We start from the raw sequence: 10,729 nt of genomic DNA, 5'->3' as shown, positions 1-10,729 counted from the left end.
CAATTTATATATTTATTTGAGTTTTCTTTCCCAAGAAGTATTTTAATCAAAAATTGGTTTAAAAATTTCATTAAACTTTTTGCATAACTGGAGGTGGAGCTACATTTGTAGTTGAAGCATGTTTATTCTTGAATTCCGTCCATACACCAAAACACAAACTTAGAAATACAAGAACAATGAAACTAAAAGCAGTCCAAGTCATTGCTTCCGCCCTACCTCCAGAAGATCCAACTAATAATTGAAGACTTGATTCTCTCATCATTACTGCTGATGTACTTACTGCTTGATGCTGTAACATAGAACCCAATCCCCATAATAAAAGATTCAAGAATGTAAATAAAGTGTTTACTTTTATCACTATAAACTTACCAGGTACCAAAGGAATTAACATATAACATAGGAGTAACAAACTAACAAGTGTCAAAACTATAGTGGCAAATAAAATTCTTGGATGACAGATACTACTAAATGATTGAGCTAATTTAACCAAATCCAAAGTTCCATCTAATATAGAAATAGAATAAGTTGGGAATGATTCTAGCTGAGCATATGTTGTACATGTTAAGTCGTTGTCTTGTGATAAACAAACACCCAAATACCCAACTCTAATGGATAAAGCATCTAATGAGGTGGAGTTAAGTGATTTAGTTGATAATTCTCCATATAATGGAGATGTCAGATTGAATTTATAATTTAACAAGAATACATTGGAGTAGTTGGATGATTTATCAATACAACCAAGTAGTAGGAAACTTAACAAAGCAGTTGCTATAAATTGAATAATCACAGTTAAAAAAATAAGTGCTTTGGATAATGCTACTGCCATAGTTGTTGATTTGCAATTGCTACTAAATGAAAAAAAAAAAAAAATAATTTCTACAGACAAGGAAATAAAGCAATTCATATAAATATACTCGAGGTAGACCGATGAATCACATTTGAAACATGGTTTGGAGAGCATAGATGTGGTTTTCAACATCATAAAATTACAAGTCTTAATTATTTTTGCTGTTACAAGAATAAAGTGAAACATGAATGAATTATTACAACTGAGTGTGAGTTTATAAAATGTTCGAAGTGCGTTTTATAAATGTTGCACAAAAATTAAAAAAACGGTCGTGCGCCACAGAATATACTACTTGCACCGAGTGTGATAAACCCTTCCAACAATATGATGAATGTAACATTCACTTTGTAATTGACCATTAGAGTAGAGTATTCATTGATGGAATCACAGAATAGGAAATACTCAAGAAATGTGGGGTTTGTGCTTTTATAATCGATGAAACCATTGAGCTGTTTTACAATTGGGAAGCAATCCTCTGTTTAATGCCGTGTATACATGTATATCTCTCTATACGAAAATACTTTTAATAAAAATATAAGCAATTCTTAGTAACAAAACTGCAGAAAAGGCAACCAAATAAGGGGTAAAAATTTCTAATTGATTTCTTAACTTAAAATCACCAATAATAGACTTTGTTTCATATTTTGTTTCAGGCCATTTACCATGAGTATAGAAATTTTGCATAAGCTTATCCTTATCGTACCAAATACCCAATAGCCAATTCTCAAACTTTTTCAAATCTTCCTCTGGGATATCATCAATATCGTCTACGTCTTCACCTAATGGAATATCTTTCAATCTCCAACCCCTAATGTGATAATTGATCTTTGGAGGACCATAACCTCTCAAATAGAAACGTTTCAAAGAGTATTCAATTTCTCCATATTGATCTTCAGTCAAACCTCCATAGACAGTGGTTATATCGTACACGACTTCAACGGTGCTTCGTAACTTTTTCAATGCAAGGAACAAGCCTCTTACACGAGGCAATAAAACATGTTTCAATGGTGGTAAACCTTTAGAAGAAGTATACTCAGCGGACTTCTTTGTAGTTCTATCGGATGGTACGGTTCCTTCGGGAAATAAAATCAATTCATAAGGCCAGATCTTATCAGAGTTCTTACCTTGTGGCCATTTTGTAAATGTTTTATCTGTTGTACTTACCAATTTTACTCCATTGGCAGGTCCCATTCCTCTAGCATTGGCATCAATTTCCAATAACTGATTTGTTAATACAATCTTATCCTTTTCCCATTTCCTGCTTAAGAACATGAAATTGTAGTTCTTCATACCATATCCCAATACTGGAATCTTAGATAAATCCTTCAAAATAATGAAAACAGAATCACTCAATTTCGAAGTATATGTCAAGAACCATAAATACAACCAATCTGTATAAATCTGGTGGTTGGAAATAAGAATCGAATTTGGCTGGAACATGGTGTGCAAATTACCGGATTCATCAACTTTGAATTGTTGAGCATCTGGTACAGTTGTAGTATCAATTGTGATTTCAATCTTTGATGGATTGACAATTTGAGTAATAAATGATAACAATATAACAAAATGATTTTTAGTAATATTAATAATTGCTTGAATGGTATCTGATTTATTGTGGAGAACTAATAATGCCAACCATTGGGTAAATACTGTACATAAACACCCAAGAATGAATATTGGGATTATGAATGCTGTTCTAATTATGCTCACGGGCAATGAATGTCTGGAACTCATTATCGATAGAGCATCCAGTTAATTGGTAAGAATCTTGATGGGTTGTATGGAAGATGAATAGATGAAATCTGGTACTAAAAACAAACAGACAAAAAAAAAATACTAGAGGGCAAACAGAAATGCCAACAAAACTAAAATCGTTGGAACGCGCGTGATCAGATGACGACTGCCGCGCGGTAGGGAGGGACTTTTGGGCACCGCAGATGGCGGTGATACGTAGTGCGTCGCGGTGGGGAAAGGGTAGAAAATTTAGTTTCATGCGGAGTCATGGGAAATGTAGTAACGCCGAACTATAGCGAACTAACCGGAGATAACTAAATACCACGGTCCGATTAATGAAAAGTAGAATAGGTTCATGGGTATTGAATATGCAATATATACGAACTATTACATAAAGTTTTTTTTTAACCTTATCGGCCGTCGGTTTTAATTACCAATCTATGCAAATAGAATCTTGCTCTTCTGGTTTAGGAAATTTAGCCATAACTATGGGCTAAAAGTAAATTCACAAGAATGAGTAATACTTACAGAAGAGCAATACAACAGACGAGGCTTACAATAAAAGTGGCTTTGTATCGAGTTTTCATTTGCTTTCACTGAAGAATGTCAGTTTTTTTTTTTATTGCCGTTCGTTATCAATTATAATAGAAGAAATAAAATAATTGTGGTTAATTGTTGGGTTGTGGATTTTTTTGTGGGTGGAGTTATTAACTTCGTGATAATTCCGGTCTGCATATATCCATCCACAATGACTCACAAGGAATTTGAAGCGCAATAAAAGAAAAGAGCAAAAACTTAGAACTGATCTATGGTTCTTTATAGAAAGACAATGTCTACCATCTCTTGATCTACGAGTAGCTATAAACAAGTTCAACAGTTGTTCAAGGTGGAAATGTAGGAACTTATAACGGTAACTCGACATGATATCAACAAAGCCATTACTCTATTCAACGAGATAAAGATCCGTGTTGATTCCAACTAGTATACGCGCTGAACATCTCACCAATAACAATAAGCGTCATTTTATTATTCGATATATTAGTAAACGCAAGGGTTAATGAAACAAAAGCGGTGTTATTATAATTTTCCTTTTCCGTTTCTTGTTTCATTAATTCATCATCATCATATTCTTCTTCTCCTCCTCCTCCTCCTCCTCCTCGTCCTTCGATGTTGAGAACTTTTTTTCTTTTTCTTTTCCGCTTAACTTTTCTTTTTCCTTTGCTCTTAATTTTGGCTAGCGCTAAGATTATCTCACATGAACTATAAAGTTTCTTTCTGTATTTGAATAAATCAACATTTTTACTTAAAGATCTATGTTAAAGTGAGGCACAACTTACACTATATCCTCAACATCGAACACTTTTCATAAACCTCATATTTATTTACAACAAGATCCCTTTCTTTAGTACTAGTTCTTCCAAAGCAAAACCTCCCCCAGAGAAGACCAATTAAAAAGAGCTAATCATAATCATACACAAATTCTAAATTTTAACTATTCCAAGTATTTCAATCCTTGCATAATGCCAAACAACACAGATCTGATCCCACATAGGTCAGATGATGAAGCCACTTCATTAGCATCTACAGATACTCAACCAAACCTAGATGAAAGTCAAGTTCATCCAGTTCCCCACACTGAAAAATCTCCCGAAGCACAAGACCAGGCAGATCACCATGAAACTTACCGCCACACCGTGGAACCTAATTTAGGACGTTTAAATGAACTAGAAGATGGTTTATCATCTATAGAATCACAACATTCAGGACCTCAAGAATTATCACATCTGGATGGACTTGCACAAAATCAACACCAGTCTTCCTTGGCAGCTTCAAAATCTAATGCAACTTCTATGAAGTCAAATCGTGTGCCATTAAAAAATAGAAGAGGTTTATTTGCACAGGTTGTTCTCATCCCAGAATATCATGATGCTAGGGATTATCCTATCAAGATCAAATATATCATTGTTTTCATTATTGCAGTTGCTTCACTTACAGGTCCTTTTGGTACATCTGTAATGTTACCTGCTATTGATGATATCGTATCAGATTTGCATACTTCTGTATCTACAGTTAATGTATCCGTTGGTATTTATTTATTATCACTAGGTATTTTCCCAATGTGGTGGTCGTCTTTTAGTGAAAGATTTGGTAGACGAAGCGTGTATATGATATCGTTTATTATGTTTGTTGGATTCTCAATTGGTACAGCATTGAGTCCTAGTATTGCAGCTTTAATTGTTCTTAGAGTACTACAAGGTGGTTGTTCAGCAAGTGTTCAAGCTGTGGGTGCCGGTACCATTGCTGATTTGTTTATTCCACAAGAACGTGGTGTTGCCATGGGGATGTATTATTTAGGTCCCCTTATGGGTCCATTTTTGGCACCTATTTTGGGTGGTGCTGTTGCTCAAGCTTGGGGATGGAGAGCTACTCAATGGTTATTGATGATAATTGCTTCTTGTAGTCTTGTTTCACTTACATTCCTTTTACCAGAAACATTAAGAAGAGTTGATAACATTCAGTTTGTTAAAGAAGCGATGGAGAAAGAAAAACTTGAACGAAACGATGATCAAGAATCTACAGTTACCAATGATTCCAACCGTGATCAACAAGCTGATCTTGAAAGAATTGCAACAAACCTCAGTCGTAGATCAGATGCAAGATCTATTTTGACATTCTTAGAAGAACAAGAGGACGATGTCCCAGTAGTTGACCCTGTCATGCCAAGTATATCTCGATTAACGACTAACAGATCAACGTATTCCCAGAGAGTACAACAAGACTATGTATCAGGAGAATTACACAGATCTGCTACCAATATTCTTGACTCCACATCTATTAAACAAGATAAATGGGCGGAATTCAAGACCAATGCATATGATATGGTTGTTCGTCCATTACATTCAATTATATTGTTAAAACATCCACCGGTTGCATTAGTTATAACATTTTCGGCTATTTCATTTGCAGCAATCTACTTTTTCAACATGACAATTTCCTATGAATATTCAAGAGATCCATACAATTTTTCAGAGATCATTGTTGGGTTGATGTATATTCCTAATTCAGTTACCTATTTTTTGGCTTCACTAATTGGAGGTAGATGGAATGATCGATTATTAAACAAATATGCTGAAAAACATGGTGAATTAGTTCCAGAATCAAGAATTTCTTGGAACATTGTTCTTGCTATAATTCTTTTCCCAATGGCATGTATGATTTTTGGTTGGACTTTAAAATATGGTGTCTTTTGGTTAGTTCCATTAGTTGGTACTGCATTATTTGGATTTGCTTCAATGCTTGTTATTGGTGCTACAGTTACCTATTTAGTTGATACATTACCTGGTAAAGGTGCTACTGGTGTTGCATTGAATAATTTGATTCGTATGATTTTAGCTGCTGTTGCTACTTTTATCGTTGAACCTTTGTTAAGAGCTATTGGTCCAGGAATTTTATTTAGTATTATCACAGGTATTTTAGTAGTTTCTTCATTGGTTTTAGTATACTTGAAGAAACATGGGGCTTATTTCAGAGAGAAATACGATGTCAGGGAATTATACGCCAAATTATAAATCAGCAACAACATATTTATTTATTTATTTATTTATTTATTTATTCAATGTTTAATAGAGACTCAAATATATAATCAACATTCAAACCAACCAGTTTCAAATCTTCTAATTGTGGTTGCATAATTTCCAAGAAATTATCATATAATTTTCTATCTTTAACTTTGTATATAGGTTCATCAGTTTCTGGATTAATACCAGTTGATATCAATAAAGTACCGTAAAGATGTTTCTTGATTTGCTTCGAAAGTTTAGTGAATTCATCAATGCACCAATTGATCAATCCACTTGAATCAACATCTCCGTGACGTTGTAAAATAGGAGCAATTATGGATTCATAATTTTGCATGGTTCTTCTGACAATGGAAACATTGATGACCATCAAGTTTGAAAGGTAGTTGACCACATCAATCTTTGTAGATCCTTGCAATCCAACAATTAATTTTGAAACAGTACTTGATAAACATGAAGACATGGAATCTAAATAAGCTTGTACTCCTTTCTCTAGTTGATTTAAACTATCAAACAATGTCAATATAGTCTCTATTTCATCTTGTTTCAATTTCGATACATTGTGTTGCAAATCAAAAATCAAACCATTTGAGACATTTTCTTTTCTGTTGTTAATCTTTAATTTTGATACATCCAAAAGCAACAATTCGTCATTGATATTAAGATTTTTGTTATTCTTTTGGTTCATCAAAGCAGTTTCAATCATACGTAATTTCGTTTCAATAATAGCAATCAAATCCACGGCTTCACTATATTGATTATGAGAAATTTCAACATCAACATCATCCAATCTATCTTCCAAAGTTTTGATTTCATTAAAGAATTGTGATTTCCCATTTGCTGTACTGGCTGCAATTTTAGTAGTTGTACCAAAATCATGGGATCTATTTCGTGAGTGGACCCTTGCGGAAATATCATGTAAGACTTGATCTGTACTATTTCTATTTGGTGTGCCGGCACTTTTACGATTACCTTGTTCGTCAACAATCCCATTTCCTTCTTTAAATGTGCCCGAGTTTCTTAAAGACTCACGTAATTGTCTCTTTTCTTCAGTAGGTTCACCATTTGTTGTTGGGGAACTAATTCTAGAATCAGCCAATCTTTCATTTTGGATCATTTCATTTCTGCCTCGATTGAATGCGTCGGTGACTTTCACAAAATGATCATATCTATCTGTCAGATACACATAACTCCATTCTTTTGTCTTCAAATTAATATAGTACAATTTTTCATCTGCTTTTGGTGGTTTGATTTGTTGCAATGTCACCTGTGTTAATGGAGAGCATTGGACTGCTTGTAATCTACCCTTTGAAGTAGTACTATTGCTATTACTGCTACTAAGTTGATGACCTGATTCTAGTGAAGTTGATTTCCTCATAGTTACCAATATCAAATCATTTAACACAAATAAATGTGACGGATTGTTTGGTTTCCAGTTACCAACATTCACCTCATGCCATCTACCACTTTCAACAACGACGTGTCTTCCTGGTAATGGTTGAATGAATTTGGATGCCCCATCAACATTTTTAAACAAAGACTGCATTTCTTGGTCCCACATTTTTTTAAGTACCATAATAGATGAACGGTCTTTTCTTCTATTGCTTGGGAGACCCAATTGATTATTTGATTGTTTTTGGGGCAGGTTTGGTTGTGGTTGGAATTCCGCATCCAATCTTCGTTGAGCGGCTTCTCTAAAGAAAGCCAACACATCATATAAATCCTTAGTTTTGCCTCTCATTTCCATCAATTCTTCTTGAGTTTCTTTAAGATCAATAGTCAATTGCAATATATTCTTTTGGTTTTGATTGATATTATCCTTCATATCTCTCTTTATTAAATCACGTTGTTTCAATAATGTTTTGTAGTAATCATCAATTTCCGCAGCTGATCCTTGACTGATTTCTTTCGATATCTTTTGTGCAATTGACAATTCAGAAGACTTGACATCAAGTCCGGCTATATTTGGTAATGGTGGTGGATTTGCAACATCAATTGGATTGACTTGAGAAAATGAACGACCATGCTGACGTGCTGACACATGTATACTTAATCTTCTATTATGTTGTTTGCTTGCATTAAGATCCCCATAAGGACTTGACCCAGAACCGGGAACAGCCAATAAGTTACTGTTACTGTTATTATTTGCACCATGTTGACTGCCTACATCTGCGTATGGATTGGCATAAATAGAAGCGGCCGTGTTGCCTCGACTTCTACTTCGTGGACGACCGGTTGATGGTGCGTTTGCATATGGGTTATTTGAAGGGGCATTGGTCTGCCATACAGCTCTACTTTTCCTCTTCATTCTATCGACATTCAAGTTGCTTGTTCCTAAATGATTGTTGTCTGACATCTTTGCTGTTGATAGTTGATGATGTTGATCGGCTGCTGTGGGTATTGATCAAAGTAAATCCCAAAGAAAATTTTGTCTGTTTGTTTGTTTGTTTGTTTGTCAGACAACCAAAAAAAAAACGATCGATTGACTGAGAGTGTGTGGAAGTGAGAGAGAGAAAAAAGTTGAACAACAAAACAACAAACAAACAAAACAAACCAAACTCAATTTTCAAACTCATGGAGAAGAAGAAGAAAGAGAAAAAAAAAATCTTTCATTTTTTCCTTTTTCTTTTTTATACATGTATTTCAATTTATTTCACTAATTTGTTTTGTTTATTTAATTTAATCAACTTTGAAGGACTAATCATTACCACCGACATCACTTCCTACTATTAGCAACCTTTCGTTTTTACTATCTCATCAATTCTATCTTACCATTCAATAATGTCACTAACCAGTAGGGAACTAAACTACTTAATATGGAGGTACCTACAAGAGTCGGGGTTTGAGTTGACTGCATATTCTTTGAATGAACAATCTCAATGTTCAGAATACGAGGAAAATTCCACAACGAAGGAAATACTTCTGAAAATAAAACCTGGTTGTCTTGTAAGTTTGGTCCAAAAGGGTCTATTGTATACAGTGGCAGAATCCGAAGCTACTGGAGAGTCGGATTTCACTCTTTTGGCAGCATTAATACAAGACGATATAGAGAAATATGACGAGACTTCAAATTCACACAGTAATAATAATTCCTCAAAGAATAGATTCATGTTAAAGTCAGAGGTGGCATTAACCAATGGAAATAAAAATACAGACGACGAAAACAATGATATTGAAATGACTGATGCGGATGCAGAGACAACAAACACACAACAATTAAACGAGTCCAAAGAGCAGCCAGATGTATGTAAGACAAGGCAGCTTGAGGCACAAATAACGTTCCCAGCAAGTTTAACATGTGATTGGCATCCTACCAATGAAGTGTTTGCATACGGTAAAGATGATGGAAACGCAGTAATAAATGCCATAAAAGATGGAAAGGTAATAGAGACTAGAACTTTATCCCATCCTAATTTGTTAAATATAAAGAATCAAATCAATATTGTATCTTGGTCTCCTCTAGGAAATTTGATCATAACAGCAGGAGCAAATAGTGAAATACGAGCTTGGTCACCTGACGGGAAATTGAAAAACATTGCCAATAGCACCACAGAAGACAGTATAGACTTGGGTGAAACTCAAAAGATTAAGAGCATAATAACTTCATTGTCATGGAGTCCAAATGGGAAATTTTTATTGTCAATTGATAGCATGAACCAAGTATCAATTTGGGATGGTATAACAATATCATTGGTTAAACAAATCAAGAACCTTGAAATGAGTGATGATTCAATTGCATGTTCGTGTTGGGTAAGTGAAGATAAATTTGCTATAACTACAAACAATAATGTTATAAAAATTTTCAGTATAATTCCACCAGCTCAGTTTGGTGGTCAACTAGATATACAACCAATTGGATTATTGAATGGTCACGAACAAAACATTACCATTATGAAGTTGAATCCAACAACGAAATTATTAGCATCATGTTCAGACTTTGATTATGCAATAAAAGTATGGAGCAGTTCGTCATCACAAGAATGTCTCGATTTAAATACCAACCCGGAAAAGAAACTCGATTTCAAGTTACATGCAGCACCGATAATGGGGTTATTCTGGGTTCCTGGAAATGACGATAGAAGTATACTTTTGTGCATATCGATGGAAGGAATCTTGAACATATGGGATGCAGGAAATTCTACAAATTTGAAAAGTTCTGAATTGTTTGCAAATGATGCAAACTTTACTGAAGATATGAGGGATAATGTCACCAAGAATGTGTTAATATTCAATGCTGTTTTATCCCCCAATGGTAAATATCTTGCATTGGGTGACGATTTTTGTCGAGTATCAATATGGGAAATTGATTTTGAAAACTCTGAGGAAGCCAAAGACCTTGTCAAATGTGTTGCAATTTACAAACCAGAGATCAACTTGGAAGATGAACAGAAAAATTCTGTGGGTATTTGTGATCTTAAATGGGATTATAAATCAAAATCGGTTTCAGCTTCATATTATGGAATTGATAGTGTAATTGTGGAAGCTGTTGATGATAGCAAAACATCATAAACGTGTTAAATTTTAATTTCCGAATAATCACATAATATGTATATTCTTCCTCATTTGTAAT

The 10,729-nt window shown here is 34.4% G+C and overlaps 5 protein-coding genes across 5 annotated transcripts; 2 read left to right on the top strand and 3 right to left on the bottom strand. All coding sequences in view use genetic code 12, as the record gives it.

Moving 5' to 3' along the window:
* Window positions 1-70: 70 nt before the first annotated feature.
* Window positions 71-1,033, bottom strand: FIG1 (Fig1p; the record flags this gene model as incomplete). The annotated part of the gene is made up of 1 exon (XM_002548482.1): window positions 71-1,033. One exon carries the CDS (start codon window positions 1,031-1,033, stop codon window positions 71-73), a length of 963 nt encoding a protein of 320 aa, XP_002548528.1.
* Window positions 1,034-1,354: 321 nt separating this feature from the next.
* Window positions 1,355-2,581, bottom strand: CTRG_02824 (putative acyltransferase; the record flags this gene model as incomplete). Its single annotated transcript, XM_002548481.1, has 1 exon — window positions 1,355-2,581. One exon carries the CDS (start codon window positions 2,579-2,581, stop codon window positions 1,355-1,357), a length of 1,227 nt encoding a protein of 408 aa, XP_002548527.1.
* Window positions 2,582-4,101: 1,520 nt separating this feature from the next.
* QDR3 (Qdr3p) lies at window positions 4,102-6,150 on the top strand (the record flags this gene model as incomplete). Its single annotated transcript, XM_002548480.1, has 1 exon — window positions 4,102-6,150. One exon carries the CDS (start codon window positions 4,102-4,104, stop codon window positions 6,148-6,150), a length of 2,049 nt encoding a protein of 682 aa, XP_002548526.1.
* A 40-nt stretch (window positions 6,151-6,190) lies between these two features.
* EXO84 (exocyst subunit) lies at window positions 6,191-8,515 on the bottom strand (the record flags this gene model as incomplete). The annotated part of the gene is made up of 1 exon (XM_002548479.1): window positions 6,191-8,515. One exon carries the CDS (start codon window positions 8,513-8,515, stop codon window positions 6,191-6,193), a length of 2,325 nt encoding a protein of 774 aa, XP_002548525.1.
* A 425-nt stretch (window positions 8,516-8,940) lies between these two features.
* Window positions 8,941-10,668, top strand: CTRG_02821 (uncharacterized protein; the record flags this gene model as incomplete). Its single annotated transcript, XM_002548478.1, has 1 exon — window positions 8,941-10,668. The coding sequence occupies one exon, from the start codon at window positions 8,941-8,943 to the stop codon at window positions 10,666-10,668; it is 1,728 nt and encodes a 575-aa protein (XP_002548524.1).
* Window positions 10,669-10,729: the final 61 nt, after the last annotated feature.

This window comes from Candida tropicalis (genome assembly GCF_000006335.3).
Source record: "Candida tropicalis MYA-3404 genomic scaffold supercont3.3, whole genome shotgun sequence".
NCBI lineage: Eukaryota > Fungi > Ascomycota > Pichiomycetes > Serinales > Debaryomycetaceae > Candida > Candida tropicalis.
Note: the sequence above shows the minus strand (reverse complement) of the source record. Positions and strands in the feature narration are given on the sequence as shown.